The sequence below is a fragment of the Rousettus aegyptiacus genome, unplaced genomic scaffold (assembly GCF_014176215.1).
Source record: "Rousettus aegyptiacus isolate mRouAeg1 unplaced genomic scaffold, mRouAeg1.p scaffold_m13_p_6, whole genome shotgun sequence".
In the NCBI taxonomy this organism is placed as follows: domain Eukaryota; kingdom Metazoa; phylum Chordata; class Mammalia; order Chiroptera; family Pteropodidae; genus Rousettus; species Rousettus aegyptiacus.
Genome location: NW_023416309.1, coordinates 79,293,909 through 79,320,623, shown reverse-complemented (window position 1 = coordinate 79,320,623; position 26,715 = coordinate 79,293,909). Strand labels below are relative to the sequence as shown.

General features: G+C 37.0%; 2 protein-coding genes across 3 annotated transcripts in view; both read left to right on the top strand.

The window, feature by feature from the left end:
* EFCAB5 (EF-hand calcium binding domain 5) overlaps window positions 1-19,019 on the top strand; it is a 110,825-nt gene extending 91,806 nt beyond the window's left edge. The window contains exons 23-27 of the mRNA XM_036223339.1: window positions 65-168; window positions 2,111-2,364; window positions 3,557-3,843; window positions 7,533-7,629; window positions 18,829-19,019. Of these exons, the coding sequence (XP_036079232.1) occupies window positions 65-168; window positions 2,111-2,364; window positions 3,557-3,843; window positions 7,533-7,629; window positions 18,829-19,019 (933 nt within the window). The remainder of the gene's footprint in view (window positions 1-64; window positions 169-2,110; window positions 2,365-3,556; window positions 3,844-7,532; window positions 7,630-18,828) is intronic.
* A 6,215-nt stretch (window positions 19,020-25,234) lies between these two features.
* The window catches only part of NSRP1 (nuclear speckle splicing regulatory protein 1), a 39,039-nt gene continuing 37,558 nt past the window's right edge, over window positions 25,235-26,715 (top strand). Inside the window, exons 1-2 of one of the 2 annotated variants that reach the window (XM_016138993.2) lie at window positions 25,235-25,297; window positions 26,476-26,569. In XM_016138993.2, the coding sequence (XP_015994479.2) occupies window positions 25,278-25,297; window positions 26,476-26,569 (114 nt within the window). In that variant the 5' untranslated portion in view covers window positions 25,235-25,277. The other variant, XM_036222576.1, reaches the window with a different exon arrangement.

Here is a 26,715-nt window from a genome sequence, read left to right as displayed (position 1 = left end):
AAGCTTTAATGAGAATATGAGGTCTAATTATTCTTCTCTGTAATGAAATCTTTCTCTTTTCAAGGGTTCAGACTACGTTTTACGCAAGATGATGGTGACAGGGTCCCTGGGTCTAACAGAAATCCACAAAAATCCCCCAACCATCTTCAGAAAAACATGCATCTTCAGGTATGAGATGCATCTTCATGTCTGTTTTGTTTGACTGTCAGAAGACACCCCTCATCCCTCAGTGCGATAGACCTGAAGACACAGCTTTTGCCTCTTACTGTATTACTGACTCCCATTCGGATTTGGTTTTAGAGAAATACTCTTGTCTGCATGGGCCATATTAACTCCTTTCCCTCTCGAGTCCTTTTAAAAACACATGTCATTGGTATTTTTAAGCATGATAGTGTTTTATTTTCTGTGATTTTCTTGTAAACATGGAATTCAACAAAATCTCACCATGATTATGACAAATACATCCGCATTACTTGTCAGAGTTCCTCTTAATGCTAGCTAGCTTGGAACAAGTATATATGTATATTTTTAAGAAGGCAGGCTGGATGAAAATAGGGAGAAGGCAGAGAATGTTGTCTTTAACAAGTACTCAGTTCTAGGTCACTTTAAATGCCTCTAACCTCTGGAATACAGGGAACACTATCAAACTGTGGACAGATGCAAAGCAGATCTTAACCGAGAACATATCTGTTATAAAAAGGGCCAACTGCTTCTTAAGGGGTCAGTGTAGTGAGTAGGCAATAATGTATCTCAGACTTTAGGCTAATTTGATATTTAAGTATCTATGTTAATTAAATTTTATTTTAGCCTCATAACAGAATGTTCATTCAGTTATAAGCTCTTTTCCACAGTTATTTCTTGTGGTAGTCAAGTTTTACAGAAGTCCTTGTAACATCCAGACTCATAACTTTAGATTCGTGTATGTAACTCAGAGCAGGTGCCTTTTGAGGAAATTTGTTGACCAATTTATCATTATGCTTGGAAAGTTTAGCATGATGTATCCATTAATATTTATCATAAAGACACAAAATGGTGGCTCAGCTTCAGGGAGGGGTGGGGAAACGAAAGAAAGACATAATCTTACCTGTCATTCTATGATTGATATTATGAACTAAAAATGTGCTTTTTGAGGCTATGCAAATCACCAACATTTTTACAAATACCTCAGAGGAATGACATCTCAATATTGATATATATGAAGAAAGAGGGAAAGAGAGAAAAAGGGATTTGTTCACACCTCACTAGAGAAAGAAGCAGTCATTATATTTCTCTGGAAACCTCAGGTCCTTCATTGAAGCAGCTGATGTCCATGCCTTGCCCAGATCCCCCATACATCTTTTGCCAGCTGCTGCAGGTACCACTGCTAATGACTCACACTGTTACTTTCTCTGAAAGAACACCCTTGAGAGATGGGAACCCCTCACCAAGAGATGCTGAAGAGTTATGTAATCACCCTCCCCACATAAACCCAGAGCAACTTAGAGCCAATGACTGACAAAAGACCTCTTCCTTGCCTCAAGATGGGGCAGATTTTGGCACAATTTGCCTTCCAGAGCTCCCCTCGAGATCAGGCTGTGGCTAGACTTCACCTGAAATCACATTCTTACATAGCTCTATCTTGTTTTCCTCAGACCCTTACGGGTTTCTTTCTCCTGAGAGAATTCCCTCAATAAATCATTTGCATAAGCATATCTTTCTAAGATTCTGCTTCTAGAGAACCTAACACCCTCGTCCTTCCTTCAGGCATTCAACCAATACTTACTGGACGATATGTAAATAAAAATTTATTTACTGGATAACATGTAAACAAAAGATGAATTCCTTAGATAAGTATTAGTAAAGTCAGTAAAGCAAAATAGCATGATGGAATGATTCAGGTGCTACCACTTTGATTGTGTGATCAGGGAAAAAAGACTTTCTATGAGGAGACAAGTGAGTGAGCTGAGGGAGACAGCTCTGTGAAATCAAGGGGTGGAGTGGTCCAGGCAGATAAAATAGCAACAAGAGCTGGTGGGTTGGAGTGTAGTGGGCATAAAAGAGAATGATTCAATGTTTGGGTATGAACAGGCTGTTGTTTTATATCCTTATGCTTATTTGGATTTGGTTTCAGAGATTTCCTCTTTAAGTGTACGGACAGCTCAGAAGTTGTTTTGGCCTCTGTCTGTGGAGAAAACCACATAGCAATTCCACTTCGTGAGAGAACAGGAGAGGCTTTGGGAGCTCTCGATTTTAACATTGGCAGGAATAGGATGTTGTTGTATCGAGAATTTAAAGATCTACAGAAAATGGCGAAGGTGACCCAAGCTGCCTGCTATGACATACTGGGCGAATTATCTGGAGAAATAACGAAAACCCGTGTCTTAGGTATTGTGAATGTTATGACAGTCTGGATTTATGGGTTTCATAAATATTGGCGAAATCATAGACGATGCAATAAAAGATGCATTTTCTAAAATGAGTTGTTGAAATATACAGGTTTTCCACATAAAAGGAATTCCCTCATGCGGTCTAAGGCTGATTAGTATGGTCTATAAATAAGAGTAAAGGATAAAAAAAAAATCACATTTTCTTTGCTAGAATCACATGGTTTTAGGACTGGAAGGACTCTAAAGGCAATATACAACTTGCATTTATTAAATGCTCCAACCTGTATCAAGTACATTAAATACGTTATTTCCATTTGTCCTTATCGTAACTCTATGAGGTGAATGGTGATGACTTATTTTATAGGTGAGGAAAGTAAAGTCCAGAGAAACAAAACAATTTGCACCAAATCACACAGTTAACAAGTGGTGAAAACTAGATTTGCACTGCGGTTTGGTCCTCTTTCCACTATATTACATAGTATTAACTCATTGGAACATCTTATTTTACAGATAAAGAGGCTAAAGCCCATCAAAGTAAAAGTCCAATAGCAAGCTAGGCGCAGAGCCAGAACCAGACCTTGATCCTTGTGATTTTACATCCACTAGGCTACTCTTAGCACAAAACCAATTTGTGCAGAAAAGAGGGAAGAAGAAAGCATGGAAGCCTTTGTCTACCTGGAATAGAGTGAATAAAATTAGACAAGTCAGCACATGTATAATTAAGCTGAAAGATTTCTAGCAATTATATAGGATGGGATAAGAAAAAGAAAGAAAATGTATGTCTTTTGAGTGTCTGCTATGTGTAAGGCCTGAGACTAAGTACTTTTACAAATAATTCTCACAGCTCACCAGAGATACAGGGATCAGCCCTATTCTCACAGAAACGAAAGAGGAGGTACAGAGACAACAGAACTAATAAGGGGGAGAGTAGGTATTAACACCGAGGTCTAACTCTAAAACAAGAGTTTTAACCTTTCCTTAAAGCCTCTTTTCTGAACTTCACCAGGTGTAATTTCATTTCTGTCTTTTGATTTCATAACTAAAGAAACTAAGATTGTTTAAAACCATAGGATATGGCTTTCTTTTTCCTGAAAAAAAAAAAAGTTTGCCACATTATGCTCAGAATCCTATGAAAAAGTAATGTATATACTAAACAACCATGTGGGATGTCATTCTGTTTGTTATTCCAGCGATTGAAAATGTAGGAGAAGTCCAGCGGGCAGGAGTTCTCTTCTTCCGAATCATGCTGCAGGAGCTTCAGGAAAGCATCAGACTGCTTACCTTCATGAACTTTGTAACACTGTTGCTCTATGATTATGAGGCTCTAGCAGAGCAAAAGTCTCCACCAGACCGCCAGTTTCAGAAGTGGAAAGCCGACACAAAACTAGTACAAGACATCCTGAAAGGGGTTATCTTATTCTTTCATCCAGAGTTGGAATTATCAAATAACTTAGGAAATTGGAATAAGTGTAAACTGGTAAGGTTTTTAAAAACATATTTTTTTATTTTTTAATTATAGTTGACATACAATGTTAATTTCAACATAGTGATTAGAATTTATATAACTTACAAAGTGATCACTATAATAAATCTAGTCTTCATCTGATACCATACATAGTTATTATATTATTGACTATATTTTCTACACTATATTTTAAATCTCCAAGACCATTATGTTACTACCAATTTGTACTTCTTAATTGCTACCCCTTTTTCACCCATCTCCAAGTCCCACTCTCATCTGGCAGCCATCGAAATGCTCTGTTTCTATATCTTTGAGTTTGTTTCTGTTTTGTTTGTTCATTTATTTTGTTTTTTATACTCCACACATAAACGAAATCGTGTGATATTTGTCTTTCTCTGTCTTATTTTACTTAGCATAATATCCTCTAGGTCTATCCATGTTGTTAAAGATGACAAGATTTTATTCTTTTTTTTTTTTGCTGAGTAATATTTTGTTGTATATATGTATCCACCTATTCTTTATTCATTTGTCTATTGGCTATTGTAAATAATGCTGCAATGAACATAGGAGATGCATGTGTCCTTTAGAACTAGTTTTGGGTTTCCTCGGTTAAATACCTAGAAGTGGGATTGCTGGGTCCTTCTTTGTCTTTTGTTATAGCTTTTGTTTTAAAGTCTATTTTGTCTGATATAAGTATTTCTACCCCCAATTATTTTTGTTTCCATTTTCATGAAGTATCTTTTTCCATCCCTTTACTTTCAGTCTGTGTGTCTTTCTATCTGAAGTGAGTCTTATAGGCAGCATATGTAAGGCTTTTGTTTTCTTGTCAATTCAGCCACCTTGTGTCTTTTGATTGGAGCCCTTAATTCATTTACATTTAAAATAAGTATTGGTATATATGTAGTTATTGCCATTTACTTATTTGTGTTTTTGATTCCTCCTCCTCCTCCTCCTCCTCCTCCTCCTCCTCCTCCTCCTCCTCCTCCTCCTCCTCCTCCTCTTCCTTCTTCTTCTGTGTCCCTCTAACATTTCTTCTAATATTGGTTTGGTGTTGATGAAGTCCTTTAGCTTTTCCTTGTCTGGGAAGCTTTTTATTTGTCCTTCGATTCTAAATGATAGTTTGCCTGGGTAGAGTAGTCTTGGTTGTAGGTCATTACTATTCATCACTTTGACTATTTCCCTTCTGGCTTTCAAAGTTTCTGTTGAGAAGTCAGCTAGCAGTGTTAGCTCCCTTGTAGGGAACTAACTGCTTCTCTCTCACTGCTTTTAGATTCTCTCTTTGTCTTTAATCTTTGGCATTTTAATTATGATGTGTCTTGATGTGGGCCCCTTTGAGTTCATCTTGTTTTGGACTCTTTGTGCTTCTTGGTCTTGTATGTCAATTTCCTTCTCCAGATTAAGAATGTTTTCTGTCATTGTTTCTTCAAATAAGTATTCAGTTCCTTGCTCTCTTTCTTTACCCTCTGGTACCCCAATGATGCTATGATGCAAATGTTGGTATGGTTGATGTTGTCCCATAGGCCCCTTAAAGTATCTTCATTTGTTTTTTGTTTTTTTTTGTTTTTTTTTGCTGTTCTGATTGGGTGTTTTTTGTGACCTTATCGTCCAAATTACTGATTCGGTTCTCTGCTTCATCTCATCTACTGTTGATTCCCTCTAATGTATTCTTCATTTTAGCTATTGCATTCTTCATTTTTGACTGGTTCTTTTTATGTTTCCTATCTCGATTGTTATGTTTCCTATCTCTTTGTTGAAGTTCCCACTGAGATCATTGAGCATCCTTATAACAAGTGTTTTGAGTTCTGCATCTGGTAGATTGCTTATCTCTATTTTGTTTGTTTCTTTTTCTGGAGCTTTGTTCTGTTCTCTTATTTAGGACATGTTTCTTCGTCTCCTCATTTTGGCTGCCTTACCGTGTTTGTATTAGGTAGAGCTGCTATGTCTTTGGGTCTTAATAGAGTGGTCTTATATGGCAGGTATGCTGTGGGGACCAGTGGCACAGTGTCCCTGGTCACCTGAACCAGGTGCTCCAGGTGTGTTCCTTGTGTGAGTTGTATGCGTTCTTCTGTTGCAGTTGAGCCATGGTTGCTATTTGCATGTCAATGGGAGGGATTGACCCTCAGGCTGATTGATCGTGAGGACTGGCCACATCTACAGTGGAGGAGCTGTTGTGCAGGGGCTGACCCTATGGAGCAGGATTCACTTTAGCAGGGCTCTGGTGCCTGCCCAGTCTACCCTTTGGGAGTGTGTCTTGTGGAGGTAGTTGGGTGGTGTTCTGGTGTAGTTTGAAGCTGGTCACCAGAGGTGTTCATTCTGGGGCCTCTAGGGAGGGGCTCTTGTGTAGGCCAAGGTCAACTGCTGCTCGTGTTCTGCCTGGGGCCTCTTGGATGATCTACAAAGTGATCTACAGATGGTTGCCACTTGTGCTGGGCTTGGAGCTGCTTAGCAAGAGGAACAGGGTATGTTGACGCCAGATGCTGCATGTTTGGGGTTTGTGAATCTTTAAGAGATTTTAGTAAAGTCCACAGTATGAGCCAAGACAGGTCGTTTGTATAGAAAAGCCACTGGAAGCAGCTTGGGTATGCCCACAATTTGAGTGGGGTGGGCTCTCACTTGGGTAGGCCAAATGGTATTAGCCAGATTGATGGAGACTCAGATATGGCATCCACCTATGTCTGCAACCTGTTTGAAGGGAGGCTCAACAAAGGAACAATGACTTCTGCCAGCACTTTTGTTTGAGAGGAAGCTGCCCCTCCAACCCTTACCCTGAAACCAGACAATTCATTTCTTATGGTATGTCCCTGGTACCTTTCAAGCTGCTGCCCCAGTGCTGGAACTCAGAGCAAGTGAGTCCGTCATTGAGTAAGTTCATGTGCAAGCCCTTTAAGAGGAATGCCTGGGACTCCATCTGCCCTCTATCTCACTCAGCCATAACCTCTGCTGGCTTTCACAGCCAAAAGTTATGGAAACTTCTCTTCCCGGCCCTGGAACACTGGGCTGGGGCTGGGGATCCTGGTATGGAGCTGGGACTGCTCACTCCTCAGGGGGGACCTCTGCAGCCGAGATATCCCTTTCTATTTTTAAGTGCTCCGTGTGGGTGTAGGACCAGCGTGTTCTTCATCTTTGTTCCTTCTATCAGTCTCAATTTAGCTTTTTCTGTATATCCTTAGTTATAGGACTTCAGTTAGACTTAAGGTGATTCTCAATGATGGTTGGTCTGGAATTGTGTTGTAATTCTGTAATTATTTGTAATTCTAATGTGGTTGTGGGAGGAGGTGAGCACAGCATTACCTATTTTACCATCTGGACCAGAAACAGTGGTTAAGTTTATTTTTTTTATAAGTACTCTTTTTTTTAAAATTAAAAATAACCCACATAAATTTAGGTATATAAATCATAATTGCATGAATCATAAGTGTCCAAATGCAATAAATTTTACACAATGAACATTTATAACCAGCACCTAGATCAAGAAACATCGTCAATGGTATCCAAAAAGCCTTCCTTTGTACCCTCTCCTACTATCCCCGCCCCCCCCCCACACACACTTACACCAAGGGTGACCAGAAGTCTGACTTCCTACACTGTAAATTGGTTTTGCCTGTTTTCAAATTTATATAAATAAAATTATTTAAACTAGTGAATTGAGTACTATAGTTTCACTTGCTGATGATCCCATAAGTTTTGTTTTTTGTTCACAGTACGTTGATGGATACTTAGTCGAGAAAATTTGTTCCTTTGATCCAACTGCTAAACATGTGAGACTTAATTTAAAGCTCATTGATGAATATATCAGAGGTAAATTTTCACTTAATTATGTTCTAAATATATACTAACAGCAATAAAAAGCAGTTGCCATTCAGAGATACTTGAGTAAAGCAAGTGGCTCATCAATTCATCAATTAGGAAAAAAAATAGTTCTGGTTATAGCCTTTTAAAAGGAGGGACCCTGTATACAATCTACTGCATTCCCTAAAGTGACTTCTTATGCCACACATGTGAGAATTCAGAAGCATGTTTATGTTCCACTTATTGACTGTATGGGCATTATTCATTTAAAAAAAAAAAAGTGAATAGGGGCTCCAGTGAGGATAAGAAACAAGAGCATTAAATAAAAGAACTGTTATTATCTTTAGTTTCAATGAAGAATCAAAGCAAATATTAGATTATTAGTCTTTAGAGACAAATAATGTAGACTTTTTGGAGGAGGAGAATCACCAGGAATTGAGAGCAGTGAGGCTCCCATATTGGAGAAGGTGATGAGCTCTTTGGCCACAGAAAATTAGCCACATATGAGAGTAAATATACATATACGAGCACACATTCCTCCACAGGCACATAGACCTCAGGTTGTTTATGTGAATAGAGCAGTAAGGAATAAATATAAAGTTTGTTTCTTTTTTGTTATTTATGAAAAACTAATTATTAATAGGGAAAATGGCTCTGCAGAAATTTCTCACTAATCCTGTCCCTTTCCCCATCCCCCTCCTACGCTCTGTGGAGACTCTGGACCAAGTCAGAAGGGTTTCTGGACTTATGTGATATAAAATGGTCCGTGAGGGTCAAAACCAGAGAGACTCCTCAGACAAGAGGAAGGAAAAGGCAACCCAGAGGAAGACAACCACACTCCTCAAGGTGTCTGTGGCAGTGGATGCATGTAGTACAGGGGAAGCACATCACAGCGAGCCAGTATGCAAGGATGAGAGAGATCTCCTTGCCTAGGAAGGCAAGATAGTTTCATAAGTTTAGGAGTGCTAGAGAATAAGAGAGAACATGAGATTCAAATAAAAGTTAACATGAGTTAATGTGGACTATGAGCAATGTGAGTAAAGATTAGAATTCTTATTTGGAATGGCTTCTACTGTAGCCTCAATGCTCTGGGCTGATTCATAGGAGCCTCTGGATTCATAGGTATTACAGGTATCACTTCTTCTAAGGAAGTCATTCAAGGGAAACAATAACAGCAACAACGAAAATGACTACTTGTTCACTATATACTTGCACATACTTGGTCTATACTTTACTGTTCACTGAGGACTTAAAAATTCTGAAGAAATGTTTTCTATATCAATGCCCCATTGCTGCTCTTCCTTTTGGAGTAGAGTTAGTCCCCACCATAAGCCCCAGTATTCACCACTCGCCACGTGTGACCAATTTGTTGAACTGATGTACTTCCTGAGCCCTATCCACTTTGGTCCCCACCCAACCTGCCAGCTTCTTGGCCTAGATCCAGACTCTGCTGTCAGGGTCACTTGTATCCTCTCAGACTGATGCTTCCCTTTTTGAGCGAGAACTCAGGCATCCACGACTAGTTGCTCTGTCAGATGGAATCTGGAGATTAGGAAAGGCCCCTCTACTCTCCACCTTGCATATATATACTTGCACATACTTGGTCTATACTTTACTGTTCACTGAGCAGTATTCTTAGGTGGCAGGTATATTCAGGAAATGTCTCTCAGCCCTTAAGTTCATCTCCAGATGAAGGCATCTATGATATTGTACCAGTGCTTCAAAGAAATCTCTTCAGGCTCCACCTTTGATTTGCTTATCAGAACTACCTCCTGTTGTCATATACAGAAACCATGCAAATTTGTTTCCTCTGCTTGCCTCCACTTTCATCTGTGCTGATTCCTGAGCTCCCTACCACTTTCTCTTTCCCAGCAGTATTCTTAGGTGGCAGGAATACCAACTGCAGTTAACAAAACTAGATTCAGCCAGAAACCAATATCCCCTAGATTCCCCTACCACCACCACCACCAAGTCTTTATAGCATTATCACAGCCTCTGCAGCAATCAAGACAGTTCATCAGCTGCCCAGATACCAACCCTCTCTCCTTCAGATGAAGTCATATCAGGAAATTCTAAGGTCCTCATTTGGGGAAAGACAGGGGAACTCTTTAAGGCACATTTTCTTTTGTGCCAGAAAGAGGGGAGTCTTCCAGCATTGCAATCTGTGGCTCTAAGTTTATCTGAGCCTTTTAGTAGCATTAAGTAAGGCCCCTACTCAACGACCCCACTCAGAATGAAATGCTACCAACAGTATCTGTAGGTTCTGCCCAGAATGGGGAGGGATTGTTAGCATAGCTTCTAATCCACCAAGCCTTCCAAACTAACAATTTTTCCAAAAAAATAGAATTAGGGCTGATGATATGCCTGCACTTCCTTAGGGCTTCTGCTGCCAACTTTTACACCACTTTATCCTAGTTCTGAATAGAAGTATTTTTTAATGTTCAGAAAAGTTACGTTTTATTTTTTCCTAATTTCACTGCAATAACGACATATAAAATTGTACTAGTTTAAGGTATACAACATAAAGATTTGACATATGTGTATACTGTGAAATAATCACCACAATAGGTTTAGTTAGCATCCATCACTACACTTAGGTACAATTCTTTTCTTGTGATGAGAACTAGTGAGATCTACTGTTGTAGCAACTTTCCAATAAACAATACAGTATTGTTAACTATAGTCACAAAGCTGTACATTATACTTCCAGAATTTATTTATTCTATAACTAGAAGTTTGTACCTTTTGACCATTTCCACCCATTTTCTCCAGCCTCCAACTCCTGCCTCTGACAACTACCAATCTGTTCTCTATTTCTATGAGTTTAGTTTTTTTAGATTCCACATATAAGTGAGGTCATATAGTATTTGTCTTTCTCTGTCTGATTGATTTATTTCACTTAGCATAATGTCCTCAAGTCCATCCATGTTGTTGCAATGGCACGATTTCCTTGTCTTGGTTATTGTTTCCATGTCTTGGTTATTGTAATGCTGCAATGAACTGGGAGGTGCAACTATCTCGTCAAGATAGTGATTTCATTTCCTTCAGATATATACGCAAAAGTGGAATTGCTAGATCATATGGTAGTTCTATTTCTAATGTTTTGAGGAACCTCCATACTCTTTTCCATAGTGGCTGTTCCAGTGTACATTCCCACCAACAATGCACAAATATTCTCATTTTTCCACATTCTTGCCAACACTTGTTATTTTTTCACATCCTCACCAACACTCGTCTTTTTGATCAGAGCCTTTCTAACAGGTGTGACATGATATCTCATTGTGATTTTGATTTGTATTTCTAGAAAGGGGTATTTTAGATTCTGACGGCATTCTAGGTAGCTATGTCACCTTTAGAGGGAGGCAGTCACCTATGAGGGAGCCACTTTGTTCAGCAGGCTTGGCTTACCAAGGCTATGCCATAGCGTATGAATGTTGCTGACATATTTCCCTGTAGGGGACCCAGTGACTCCAGTGACCACTCCCAGACAGCTGTACCTACAGTAGCACATAAATTGCCTGCTACCTTCTGCCTAAAGTACTCCCAGTAGTTGTCCTCTTCTACTTGAAGACCCATGACCTGACCACCTTCTTAAGGATCTTTTCTCCCCACTCCACTTTGGACCTCTGCTGTCAGTCTTGCCTGGCTTTTCTGTAGGGTGCCCCATACCTGTCCCATGTCCCCCACCTAGGAGGTTTGAACAGATGTTGTATACCAGGAAATGTTCTTAGACTTCAAGGCAAAAAGAGCTGTCTTCCATTGAAATGTGACCAGAATCATTTCGCTGTCTAGAACCTGTATTTCTGTCAAATAGCTGTACTTCCTTCCCATATCGAAAACTAAGGGTCTATATGTCCACAGATACTGTTCTCAGCAGGTGTTCCCTAGGCCTTCCACTTTTCCTGCAAGAGTCCCAGGACTCCTCCTCTGCCAAAGCAGCCAAAGCCTCAGTGCTATTATTATTTGTAAAGATGATTGCCATCGTGATTCTCCAAGGATGACAACGGAGGGAGATGCCCCACCAATGAGGGGAAGGAATACTGGGCTCACAACTGATTAATGTTTGTCCTACAGATTCACCTTCCAGGAGATCTTTTTCTAATTGCTACTGCCACCATGATGGCTCTACCAAGTGCTATTCTCTGTCCCTCTCCATTCCGAAAGTGGAACCAGACTCTTTCCTTCACCTCCCATTACATGGCTAAAGATCAGACAAGAAACTTTCACAAGATTCTACCAATTGTCCAGAAATAACAAATATAAGTACAGCAATGAACTGAATCTGCAACTGTAAGGATGTGCTGGGCTCTTATGAGCCAGAGTGAAATGAACAACAAGATACCAAGGACACAGTATACCCTTTGTATACTGCCATTGGCTTGGATTTGGTAACAGTTCTCTACCAACTTTTTAGACCTAGTATTCTTGGGTGGTGATCCCTTCCAAGGTTGTTGGCTCCTACTTGTAGTCAAAGAGTGACTATCACAGTTAAACTGGATTTAACAGGGAGCCTAGAGTGTGCCATTTATGAGATGTTCATAGATTTCAGGCTCTAGAGAAGGAAAAAGTCTGTTCAGTTTTAGAATAGATTCCCTTTTTTCCTGGCAAGAACTTCTTAAGAGCCCTTTAGTTAAGATATTAGACAAGTATTCATTCACACACTGTTCAGGAGACTGTTGAGAGTTTGTTAAAAACCTGGGGCTTGGATGCTTGACCATTTCCCATGCAAGCAGACTCCAATTTTGGTCCAAGTCATGGGGGTGAGAGGTGGAGGAAAGAAAAAAAAATCAACTCAGCAATTTTCTTTTTGTTCCTTATTATATCTTTTGGTGTTAAATTTTGAAGTTTTTCAACAGCAGTTATTTAAATGAAGAAAAATAACTAAAAATGATTTTGTCTAAGTAATATCACTGCTGCTTTTATATCTGATAAAGGCTGTTAAAAATCAGTTTAATGAGAACATTTTTCAATTTAAGGTAAGCATATTTTTCAAGTTCCCGTGACACTCGTTTTTTTTTTTTTTCATTTCAGTGATGTTAAACCCATCTTTCATCCCCTAAGGGTTGTTAAAATTATATTTTTATTAAAGTACTTTAAAAGATCTATTAGAACTAAATGCCTGCTAACAAAAAAGTCATTATTAGCCCATCCCTCTTCTCTCTCCTCACTCTCTCAAGTTCGCCTCACTAGAGGCAATTCTTTTTGACTCTTAACTGTTTTTTTATGGTATTCGCACATTTCTTTATTTCTAATATTATGCAATACTGCTATCTTTTGATTATTTAAAACTTTGTCAAGTGATTTCCTCATTACAGATGAAAGTTTAGTTCTGTTACATCACCGTTCTTTCACCTCATCCTCCTAATGTAGCTATATTACAGTTGGGGACTAAATCGAAATGTCATGTTTACATAATTTTGCTTATGCAAATATTATCCACAGTTGAGTGTTATAGCATATTTTGATTGCTCCTTTTTTCACTTTTAGTTTTTCATGAAGTAAATTGCCCTTTATTTTAAAAATTGCTTAGTTTTCTTTGTACTTCTTGATAATTCCCACTCTTTCCATTTGTCTCTTCATAAAATTTCTCAAAAGGTCAGTTTTATAAGGCAATTTTCAAAGTTCCAATTTCTTTTTATTCTTGAAGCCACCATTTCTAAAAATCTTTTCTTTTTATCTGGAGTCCTCCCCTACTGCAGATCTGCTACACAACTGCCTTTCTGAAATTTATTTTGCCACTATCATAGGACTTTGCTGTTCTCTTGGTTCATTCTTTCTTGGTCTACTCCCATGTTTTGAGGTAGATATCTCTAGTAGTTTTCTGAGTAACGGTGCATAAATGGTAAATTTTTTTAAAGCTCTCATGTCTGAAAATGATTTTATTCAATGTCACATTTGATTTGTAGTTTATCAGGTACTATAATTTTGAAGATATTCCCTACCATTGGTTTTTTTTAAAGAAATTGAAATATAATGTGCATACCACAAATTTCACCATTTTAAAGCGTATCATTCAGTATTTTTTAGTATATTTACCAGGCTGTGCCACCATCACCACTATCTAATTTTCGAACATTTTCATCACTCCAAAAGAAACCCAGTACCTATTAGCGGTCACTCTACCTTGCCGATCCCCACCTAGCTCCTGGCAACCACTAATCTACTTTCTGTTTCTATAGATTTGCCTATTCTGGACATTTCGTATAAACAGAATCATACAATAGGTGGCCTTTATATCTGGCTTCTTTCACTTAGCATAATGTTTCAAGGTTCATCTATGTTTTAGGATGTATTAATACTTCATTGCTTTTTTATGGCTGAATAATAGTGTATTGTACGGATATGTCACATTTTATTTATGCATTTATCTGCTGATGGACATATGGGTTGTTTCTACTTTTTGGTGATTATAAATGCTGCTATGAACATTTATTTACAAGTTTTCATGTAAGCATATGTTTTTAGTTCTCACTGACATAAAATTAGATCATATGGAAACTTTGTTTAACTACTTGAAGAAATGGCTCCATTATCAGAAGAAACTTGGGAAGTGCCAAAATTGCTACTGAGAAGTCTGAATCCTTTCTTTCTTTCTTTCTTTCTTTCTTTCTTTCTTTCTTTCTTTCTTTCTTTCTTTCTTTCTTTCTTTCTTTCTTTCTTTCTGTCTCTCTCTGTCTCTCTCTGTCTCTCTCTCTCTCTCTCTTTCCTTCCTTCCTTCCTTCCTTCCTTCCTTCCTTCCTTCCTTCCTTCCTTCTTTCTTTATTTCTTTATTTCTTTATTTCTTTATTTTTTTTCTCTCCAGAAGCTGTCCTTTATCCCCCAGATTGTGAAATTTCATAATGATATGCCTCTTTATGGGTCTATTTTTATCCATTGATTCGAGCATTCAGTGGGTCTTTTCAACTGTGAAACTCAGGTCCTTAAGTCCTTGATGATTTCCTCCATGGCTTCAGGTTGCTACTTATGGCTGTGTTAATTTGTGCACTGCACAAAGATGCTCTGCTGAGAAGGTGGATGGGAGCCGAAATGTAACCAGGACTTCATTCACTAAATTGTGTACTTTAGCTTAAGGATACATCTACTTGGGGAAGGGGCATCTTTTTCTTCACACATCTTTGTCTGCTTACCAAACTGTGTGCTCACAGAGTGAATTCATCCATGATAGGTGCTTTGTTGTCATTTACACAGAAGTGACCTAGAGGTTGATGGTTGCCCTGGCATTTCTTCACTGTGTTCTCTTTTTGGAACTCCTATTATTTAGATATTGGATCTCCTATATTCAGTCTCAAAAATCTATATTTTCTCTCTGATTTTCCATCTTTTTATCTTTTTGTTTCACTTTCTAAGACATTCTATCAACCATCTAATTCTATTGAATTTTTGTTTCTGCATATTTTAATGTCTGATAGATTTATTGTTGTTGTTATTCTTTAAATATTTGCTTTCTGCAACATCTTGTTATGTTTCAGGAATTCAACGTCTTATCTCTCTGAGGGTATTAATGATAATTATTTTTTGAAGTTTTCTTCTCCCTGTGATTTCTCCTCATTCTCTGTTTTAGTGTTTTGGTTTCTGTATCTAATCTTCTCTACATCACACCACTGGGCAAATTCAGCTCCCAACCCTAGAAATTTATTCCTTGGAGAAGGTAACATAGAGAGTCTCTAGGTTGGGGGATATCATACGCAGTTGAGGAGAGTAACAGAGTGAAAATGGGGAGAGTATCAGTGTGTCTATTGAATACTGAGACACCTGAATGTAGGCCTCCCCCACTGAGCTTCAAACAAACAGGAGCGAACAAAAGACACAAATAACTGGTACTCCTATACCATTAGAATACAAGAAAAATATTGTGGGACTTTTATTTGTAATAATTTTTCCCATCAATGTCTAATATCTGTTTTTTAGAAAATGTTTTAAACTAATTTATAAATAAGTAAACATATATGGGGATCATGCTCAACATTTATTAGTGACAGAGGTCCATGATCAAAGGGCTTGGAGGCCACTGCATAAAGGTATGAATTTTCATAAAGATAAATTGAATTGAATAAAATTCATACATAATTTGATTTATAGCTACATCATTTAAAAAAGCCAATGAGTATAATATTATATAGAAATTATGATAACAATAGGAATGAAATTAATATACTTGCAAGAACTCAATGTTCGGCCTGAAGCAAACTTCTACCCAAGCTTTGATAACTCAAGAAAAAATGTCTTTTTACCTCCTCATTTAATGTTGATTCTTTCCTGATGGCTGGAAGCTAAACTCTCCACATTTGGGACCACATTAAATTAACAATGACATATTAAATGTCCGACTACCATGGTAAATATGAGTTCTCCTGCCTACATATGAAATTTGCACATACATACCCATTTAAGTATATAATGTTGCATAGAACTTCCAGCTCATTGTATGTGGCAATAATATCAAGGGGTGACAAAGAGTATGTGAAACAATAGAAATAAAAGAACTAAAACTAAGAGAACTAATGGTAAGAAGAGGAACTTTCAGGAAACACTGCTGATCTTGGGTTAGTTGAAAGGCGAAGTTACACTTTAAATTTTGGACTTAAAGCTTAAGCACTTCATTCTTTTTTGCTTTGCTCAACTTTCTAATTGTCTATAATTCCTAAAAGATTTAAATTAACCCAGTGTTAAAGCAGAGAGATCCAGAATGGAGTTTTAATTAGAAATATCCTATAGTGTCCCAATGTTTTCAGCAAAATGAATTCCCTATATAATTAAAAGTTTGATTAAACTGGAACCTACAAAAATACCATAAAATATTTCTAAAGTAATAGGTTTGTAAACAGATTCAAGAGTTGACTCAGCAATTATTTTAGTTCAGATGTATCCAAATAATTTACTATAATCCTTACCAGGGCAAAGCAAAAAAGCACTATTTCTAATGGTTAGAAAAGAAAAAAAAATGTAGTGTGTCTGTTTGAAAGAATTATAAAATCTATGCCAAAGGGCTTTGTCATCCACCAAGCTGCAAAGACCTGGCACCTATCCACCACAAGAGGACAGTAGCGCTCAACCATTGTTAATGGGAACCCAATAGCAAAGGAGGCTTCATTAGAGGAATCATTAGAGCCAGTTGTTAACGCATCCATCTCTCATTGGAAAGGGCAGGAAAACAGGAACGACGGCCCAGACAGGTTCAGAGCTTCTGTCCCTGGTAACAATAAGACAGGAAATAAGCAACAGGGCCTTGTGAAAGGGAGCGACCTCACTCATCCTTGTGTCCTTGAATCACCATGGAGATGGCTGACTAGCTTAATAATGGTTGCAGATAGGGGTCTGTTCATTTGGATGTCAGATAAGAGCACTGTGGCAGGCGTCAGTGGAACAGAGCTCTTAATGGGGATTTAAGAAGGGCAGAATAAAAGCTGTGGGGAGTAGCAGAGTTGTTATATCTCAGAAAATCAGAACTGGTTTTAGGAGTGTTCTAGGGTGCACTTTAATTTAGATTCATAACATTGGAACATTAAGATAATCGGAGTAATCTTTGCAGCCTATAACATTACCTTGTAAAGGTACCAGGGAGCTAATAAATACAAAAGGGGATCAATTATAACAAATGCATGTTAATATTTTAAGTATATATATATTGATTGGTCTAGTATTGCCCATAACATAAAATAAATCAGGTGTTTTTAATATGCTCTCATGACCAGCATTTGCTTCTGTTTTTATTATAATTGTTACTAATATTACTGAGCTATAATCTAAAAAGACTTTTAGCATTTGAAATATTAAATAATGTATGACATAATTTAATATTTCAATTCAACATTTATTGAACACTTACAATTAGAAAAAAAGAGTGCCTGTGTGTGCACATGCTCAAAAGAATTTTAGACCCTTGTGTCCGCATGTTTTAAAGTAGGCCTGAAGAATTGAGACTTGTATTTTCCACATTTTATGTGCTTTTCCTATCCCATATTGTACCTTTTATCATAGTGATACCTTCAAAACCATACAAAGCTAAATCTAATTTAGGGAACCTGTTCCCTCATGTTGATAGAAGATAGAGAAATAAAATATGTTCTGTTTTGTCATTCTAATAGATAACTATAAATGATTGTCATTGTTATTAATGAGTTATGGATAGAAGATGAAATTTAATTCCTCTTATTCAATTATAAGTATCAGTTCTGGTTTATTCAGCTCAAATCAGTAAACATTTATTGGGTTAGGTACTGTCTTAGACACTAGAATTAACAAAATTGAATAAAACATAGACCTGAGGGTGGGAGACACTTGAAAGAAGGATAGTAATTAATTTTTTGAGTAGCTACTCTGTGACAGATTTTTGCAGATCTTTTCTCATTAATCCTTATAACAATTCTGCAGTATTATCCCTGTTTTACGGAAGAATAAACAGGCTCAGAGCAATTAAGTGACCTGCTCAAGGTCAGAAGACTAATTGGGGTAGTCAAGATCGGAACCCAGATCTGTTCAACTCCAAAAGTATATTCTCTTTCCACTGGACCATTCTATCCAAAAATAGTCATTGACTCCTGGGAAAGTATAAATTTATAAACGGCAGTTCAATAGTTTGCAAATGAAACATAATGATGTGCAGTATTGTATACTTAAAAATGATTTTAAATTAGGCAATATTCCAAACATAAAGTTAGAGACTAACACCTGTGTAGTCATTATGGAACCACATTCTATATCCAACCTTTGCATTATGCATATTTGAGTCAGACTTTTTTAAAGAAATAAAATATTTTAGGAACAGTTTAAACTTTCTACCCCTCCCTGATCCTATTCTCTTTTCTTCCTCCCTATAGATAATGCTTCTATGAATTTGGTGTTTATCAGTTTCATGAATGATTTCTTTTACTACATGGTTATGAGTCCATAAACAATATAATATTATTTTGCAAGTTTTAAAACTGTTTTTTAATTGTACGCAAAGAATATATTACTCTATAATTTTTTGTGCTCAATGTCTTTGAGATTTATCCACATGATATAGGTAGCTCTAGCTTTGTTAAATACTGTATAGTAGTCCATTAGATGAATATACCAAAATTTATCCATTTTCCTATAATTACATATTTAAACAAGATTCTGCCATCCTTTGACTCAAAACATATCTATTGGACTTTCATCATAACACTTAAATTTTAATAATAAGAGTACAAAACTATCTACACTAATTTTTTTGTCTTGATGCAGGTCATTCTCGAATCGAAGTATGGAAATTTGGTAATGTTGTCATCGAGTACCTATACCACTGGTCACACATCTGTTTAGCTCTCATGCAGTTAAACAAAAAACTAAATAGTGCTATTACACCCCCATTGCCCTCCAAGACTGACTCCTGTGTGTATGCAAAAATGCCAAGTGGAAGCTTGTTCGATAAATAATAAGGAATTGGTACTGTATTTAGGATGTTTTTGTTATGTTCGTTATTCTTAACTATAAAATATTTTCAATTGGAAAGGAGTGCCACATAGACATATTCAGCTCCTAGACACTGACCTCAGCACTTTCTAAAACCAAAAGTGCTACCTAAGAAGAAATTTGATCTAAAAAATATCCAGTTGTGGTAGCCATAACCAAATGTATGTTATAGGATATATTTTAAAATTTCCTTTTAGTTAGCTTTGTATCTGCCATGTGACTACTATGGTTAATTGGGTAAAGTTATCTTAATCTTTTAAGGTACAAAGTAAAGACTGAAGATTTTGGGGGAAAAATAGCAGTTTTTACATCAAAAAAGTACCAAATAATAAAGATTTTAAGAAATAAACTGGGAATTGTTTTTCTAATTTTTCAAAGACTTATATGAGCAGCACCTTTTCTCTCTTTTTATCTCCCTACCCGCCTCACTTACCTTAACAACTTAAAAGTTATCTCAGTGAATAGAAATTTTGTGGGAAAATGTTTGTCTATGACTCATTGAAAAAAGAGAACACCCGTCTTTATAATAAAAACCACTCAAGTTCAAGAACTGCAAAAAAGAATTTACATTTATTTAAAGCTTGTTTTGGAGCAAACTTTACTTCTGTTGTGAGATTTCATCTTTGAAATAAAATATCTGATGACAGAGTTCATTTTTAATAAAAACTTTGGGAAATTAAACTACATTTTCTTTATTTGGTTGACAAAATGTGATGTGTTCCAAACATCTTATAATTTGAGATTGGAGGTCCCTTTTTAACCTTTTCTGATAAGATGGCAGTGTTATTACCAGTCCTCATCTCTTGGATGATCGTATGCCCAGTTTTAACCTATAAGCCTGTTTCAGGGCATTTGCAGCAACATTTCTAGGAATAATGTTCCTGAAGATATTAAACTGATAGCCACATATCCTGATCGATTCAGAACAAGCTTCTAAAGAGTTCACTGTGGATACAAATGGCATTTTAGGCAGCAAGGAGGGGAAATTTTTGCAGAATGCTCATTTTTAACCACTATCATGGGAGTTAAGTTAACCAAATGGCATTTAGATTAATGACAACAAATATCACACATTTGTGTGGTGCTTTAACTTGTTTGAGATATTTTCACATACTAATTCATTTCATGCTCCCAATAACCTGTAAGTAAGCAGTCTTAATATTATTATCCCCATTTTATAAATGAGGAAACAGTCTCAAAGAGTGAGTGAGTTACCTAGATAACAACAGCTAGTCAGAGGCAGGGTGGACCTAGCACCCATGTGTCCTAATTTCTGGTTTACTGCCTTTGCCAGCACCCCAGACATCTCACTAAAACTTTCTAAACTTTACTAGGCTAATACCATGTTATGTCTTTTGGAAACTACTTTAAAGTTAAACGAACAAGAAAGATTGGTTGAATGTATGTAACCATCATTTAAATAAAATACTATCCTTAATACCAGGAGCTTACTTTTTTAGTGAAGGAGATGTTACTTATACTTCACAAAAATTTAAATATAGAGTTATATTTAAATCTATTTGACCCAATAGATTTATTGATTTACTTACAATTACATATACTTCAGAAGCCTAGGCTTGATTAGTTGAATTTTTTATTGAATCTCCATATCTTTTAGGTAACAATGACACTGTATGGTGTAGACCATCCAGACTACTACCCTTTATAATTACAGCTTTCCATGGTCCAAGAACAACATAAGGTTTCAATACAATGATATTGGAATCTCAGAAAAGCTTCTTTTGGCTCCTTTAACAGCTTTAATGAAATATATAACTCACATACTATACAATTGACCTACTTAATGTGTATAATTTAGTGGTTTTTAGAATATTCACAGAATTGTGCAACCATTACAACAATCAATTTTAGAACATTTTATCACCACCATAAGAAATCCCATACCCATTAGCAGTCACTCCCCATTTTCCCTCACCTCAGCCCTACGCAACGACTAATTTTGCTTTTTCTATGAATTTGCCTATTCTGGACATTTTATATAAATGGAATCATACAATATGTGGTCTCTTGTGACATGATCAAACAACCAGCTGCCCTTAATTTCCACAGACATCCCCAACCTACTAATTCAGAAGACCCTTTGCAGGTATTTTAGGAACTTTTCATTCTGCTCATGTAAGGTTTCATGCAATGCTACTTCCACCTAACCTCACCCCACATCATTATTAACTCTCTCCTATATGATCTTATACAGACCACTCTCAACAGACAAGATCAATTAAATATTGCCTATTTCTTTGTCCTTAGGGATGATAATTACCCTTAGTGGGTGTTCCACTGACTAGTCATTAATCATATTTTACCTGTCTTCAATCTATTGGCTGAGCTCAGACTGTCTTGCAACTAGTGAGTGAGTCACCTCTAGGTGGCTACGTTTTGTTCCATGTGACCTGACACTCCAGTCCCAGCTGCTTAAATTGGGGTTGACCCCTTGTCAAAGGGAGACCTAATATAAAGTCTAATATAAAAGTATCCAAACCATGGACAAGTCAATCTATAAATAGCCATAGGAGCAGTTCCCGAACTTGGGTTCAAAATGTTAGAAGCTGTCTCTGTGTTTCTGATTCACTACTGTAGATACAACCATTTCTGCAGACCCTACCAAGAGATCGAAAAACTTGAACTCTGCAACACTGCATCTGAGAAATCAGCCTTCTAGCTTTTGGGAAATCTCACAAGGGTAGTGGGAGAATACAATTCAATATGCCAATTCAAAAGCTTGCATTTATGTAGGGTATTGAGCTATAACTTTGTGTAACTAATTCCCCAGTCTCTTTAAGCAAGAGGGAGACAGCTCTGGCAGGGCCTTTATTTTTACCTTTTATTGATTCTTTTTATTTTAAACAAAGTAACACGTGCTCATAAAGAGTCACCCTGTTGTACAAGGTCTGTTAAGACCAGAGCATTTCCCAGTCCCACCTCACCCCTATTTCCCTTGCTTCTAAGTCAACTACTTTCAATTCTTTTAGCTTAGGAGTTAATCAACATCCCACAGGCTAAATCTGGCCCAGTTGCCTGTTATGATAAAGTTTTATTGGAAAAGCCATGCCCATATTGTCTATGACTATTTTCACATTACAAGGATAGAACTTAGTAGCTGTCACAGAGACCTATGACCCACAAAACTTTTATTTCAGCATGAACGTACACACACACACACACACACACACACACATTTCCTATCCCTCTATTCTTTTCAATATAATTACACTGTAATTTAGATTAGAATAGATCAATATTCAGTTTTTGCATTATTATGAATATGTATGCTATATAGGGCTTACTACATGAGTAAGCCCTATTCATAATTATTTTCCCTTCTGAACATCTTTTCGCTTTCCCTGGAGTTACCGTCAAAAGAAAATATTTGGAGTGGCTGAAGTGACTATAATAACATCACACAAAGTAGTGATGTTATTGCAGAACAAAGAATAGTACCATGATAAAGAAGGTCATTTCATAATGAAAAAGGGGTCGATTAAGACATAATAATCTTAAATCTCTATTCCCTTAATGTTGAGTTTCAAAATATGTGGAGCAAAAACTGATAGAATCCCAAGTCCATAGAGACAGAAGTAGATTACCGGTTGCTTGGTTTGGGGGTGGAGGCGTTAGGAGAAATAGAAGTGCCTAATGGGTACATCGTTTGGGCGGATATTGAAAATATTCTAAAATTGATTTTGGTGATGGTAGTGCAACTTTCTGAATACACTCAAAACCGATGCATTGTACACTTTAAATGAGTGAATTATATGGTATGTGAATTATATCTTAATAAAGATATAATTAAAAAGATGATTATACTGGATAGAAATCTGGATCTACACAAAAATATGGAGACACTGGAAAAGGTAAATATGCGGGTAAACATAATATTTTTATTATTTAAAATATTCTTGAAATATAGTTTAAAGCAAAAAATAATTTACTGTGTATTTATAATATAGGTTGAAGTAAAATGTGTGACAACAATAGCACAAAGTCTAAAAGAGGGAAAATGGAAGTACTGTATACTTTTGTTAAGTTTTTTTTATACTGTGTATAAAGTGGTATACTCTTACTTGAAGGTAGACTGCGCTAAGTCAAAGATATGTACAGGGATCCCTAAAGTAACACCTTAAAAATAGTAAGCTAAGAAGTGTGGCTAAGAAGCCAATAATGAGGTTAAATCATAAAAATTTTAAACTGAATCATAAAAATAATTAATCCAAAAGAGTGCCAAAAAATGCAGTTGGGGGGAGAAGAATAGATGGGGAAAATAGAAAACAAATTGCAACCATGCTGTGGATGAAAAAAGGGGCCACAAATTAAACTTGCCAAACTCAAGGTAGGCCTGCATGGCAGGCTTTACAAACTCAGAAACCTAAAGTAACCATACAGGACGGTCTGAACATAAAAGTTTCTAACTAAAAATGAGTCATGGAGGGTAGTTATGTCCTAGGCCTGTAGCTTCCTTGACAAAGGTCAAGCTTTACCTTAAGTGAGCCTATTGTCCTTTTGCATCTAAGATAACATACTTTTGAAATGTCAAAGTAATCTGCTTTCCAGACACTTGAGGGCACAACCAGAGCAAATCCCTCCTTGTTCTTTCCCACATACCATCTCTATGTGCTGTAAACATTATTAACACATCAATGTAAAAGTATGTATCTCTTAATTTTACTTTTTATCCAATCTCAGAGATTCCCCTTCCATTTTGCTTTCTCCTGCCCCCTTAATCTACCTTACCTCTCCTCCTTTTATTCTCATGTATTAAATAAACTACAAAACTGCCATTCTCTGGAGCATTTTCTCAATCCGTTGAGATTTTGCTTCCTAGCCATTGTCATTTTGGCTCAAATAAACTCCTAAGTTCTTTATACATTTGGATGTTTCTTACATTGACAATACTAATAAACGCTTTAATGAAAAGTGTTCTAAACACCCAAATTAAAAGGAAACAATTGGCAGACTGGATAAGAAAGCAAGACCCAACTGCATGCTATCACTAAGAGATGCACTTTGAATACAGACATAAATAGATTAATAAAGGTTAAAAGTAAGAGGACAGAAACAGATATACTATGCTAACAATCAAAGCTGGTTATGTTAATAGCGGATAAAGTAGCTAAGAGAAACAGAGTCATTTCTTCAATTCCAGAGAAAGAATTTTTTTACAGAAGAGTGTTTGGAGAACATTTTAGACATTATTTTGGCATCCGGACAAATCATTAGTACCATTATGTTTCCTTATTAATCACATTTGAAGGGAAGTCATGAATTCAAGATAATGGCATTGCAATCCTGTTTTTACTTGAGAAGAAACTTCCGATGATAGGAGAGGGGTACCACTTTTATGGAATAAATATGAAGATTTTATACAGAAAAAAAAAGGGGTCATTTCCTTATGGTATAGGGCTCAATGCAAGAGGACGTAACAATTCTAAATGTTTATATACCTAATAACAGAACTTCTACATGAAGCAAAAACTGACAGAATTCAAAGAAATAGACAAATTCACAATTAGAGTTCAAGATTTAAACATCCTACTGTAGTTGAGTTCTTGGGCTGCTATAAGACTAGTTTGGAATGGGCCAAGAGTGAGTGGGTACACAGATTGTGACTAGAGTAAGTGTGGTACATGATTTTGATTTCTATACCCAGAGATGTCATAGTATTATTAATCATTTTTGCCCTATGAGACACTACCAGCATGTAAGATTTTCATCTTTTGAAATTTTCATCAAATTACCCTGAGCCAGGTATACTCAGATTGAACATTTGACGTTAAAAAAAAAAAAAAGTTAATAGCCTAGGGTAGTGGTTTTCAAACGTATCAGAATGACCTGGAGGGCTCGTTGAAATACTGATTTCTGGACCCCAACCCAATTCCTGATTCAATAGATCTTGGATAGGGCCCCAAATTTTGCATTTTTAACAAATTCTGGATGATGGTATCTCCTGGCCCTGGGACCACACTTTGTGGACCACTGGCCTAGAATTTTGTCATTCTTTTGTTCTCACTGATTTCGAGGCCGCCAGGGTTTCCAAACGAAACCAAAAGCCAAAGAACCCGGTTCCTAACAGTGTGAAATTAACTCAGAAGAGGGATCCAGCCGCTAGGGTGGTTCCAAAACCGCGCGAGAATTTACGTGACTACGTCAGCGTCTGCGTCAGCGTCACGTCGGCGTCGGCCACGTTCAGCGGAGACGAGAGCAAGATGGCGATTCCGGGCAGGCAGTGAGTGATCCGGGAGTTAGGGTCAGGCTGGGGAATGAGAAACAACGGCAACTGTCTTTGGCTGAGGAGTAAAAGTGCGCTGGAAGTGGAGGGGCTGTGTCGTCAGGGATAGAAACGGGAAAAAGCGAGAAATCCCGAGGAACATGTATTCCCCTCCCCCTTCACATTTTCCAGGATGGAAGCCCGAAGTTTGAGGGAGAAACTTGTGAGGAAATAAAGGAAGTTAGGCTGAGGGGCAGAGAGCGAGACTTTTCTATTTTCCAAAAGCTCGGTCTGAGGCCCCTCAGTCTTGCTTCCTACCCCGCGCTTGAGTTTCTCTCCCCGTTTGGATGCCTTCAAAGGCAATGAGAAGAGACAATTCCTGGCTTCCTTAGCGGGCCTTTTTCACCTTGGCAGCTCAAGTCCCGACTCCCGCCTTCCCTTTTCGTTTTAGGAATGTGCTGAGAAGCCACAGAAAAGGGTAGGCATATAAGGAATTGGGGTTTACCTTGCCGCAAAAGAAACATTGTTCTTGGAAGTTTTCCCTTTGCTGTACAGTCCTTTGATGTGGCTTTCTGAGATTGCTGCATTTTAAAGGCCAAAATGTGAGAAATTAAATGAGTTGGCTCTGATGGGATGTTCTCTCAGACGCTTCAAGATAAAGCAAGTGAGCCTACTAAAGTGTAATGGAAATTTACCCTATGACTACTTGGGTTTCTCAGTTAATGTAATCTTAAAAAAAAATTTTGTGGGTGATATTACCCAATAACTTATTTAAAATTGTGTAAGTACCCAGTAGGAAAAAAAAAATTTCTTGACTCTTGTTAGACCACAAGGGTAATTTAGAGTTTTTTTTTTTATTTTTAATGGACATAAACTGAGCTTTCCACTAACATGTTCTTTTTAAAACCTTACTATCATTTCACCATCTAAAACATTTCTGAACAGTTCAATTACTTCTCTGCTTAAAATGGTATTTAAGTTTGGCCCCTGTCCACAAATAATTACTTAGAGTAATAATTATAAAATCTTAACACATTTAGGGTTTTTGCGATGATTGAGAATCAGAAACAGTGTTGTTATATGTTCATAGGCTGTATGACATTTTGAATTGGTAGCTTCATCTGGAAGAAGTAGTAAATACATCATTTTTAAACATTTAAACATAATGGTGTAATTTTTATTTCAAAAAAATGCAGGTATGGCCTTATTTTGCCAAAGAAAGCACAGCAGTTGCTCCCTGTTTTGCAGAAACCATCAGTGTTTGGGAATGATTCTGATGATGATGATGAGGTAAGGGAACCTGTTTTTCTACCGAATTGTTGGAAATACATATTTTTAAAATTGAATTTTATGTTGTTGGCTTAGTTATTTGTCAATACAGTGTATTTGGAGTATGTTATCATTTCAAGAATTATCAAAGGGAATATTTAAAGAAA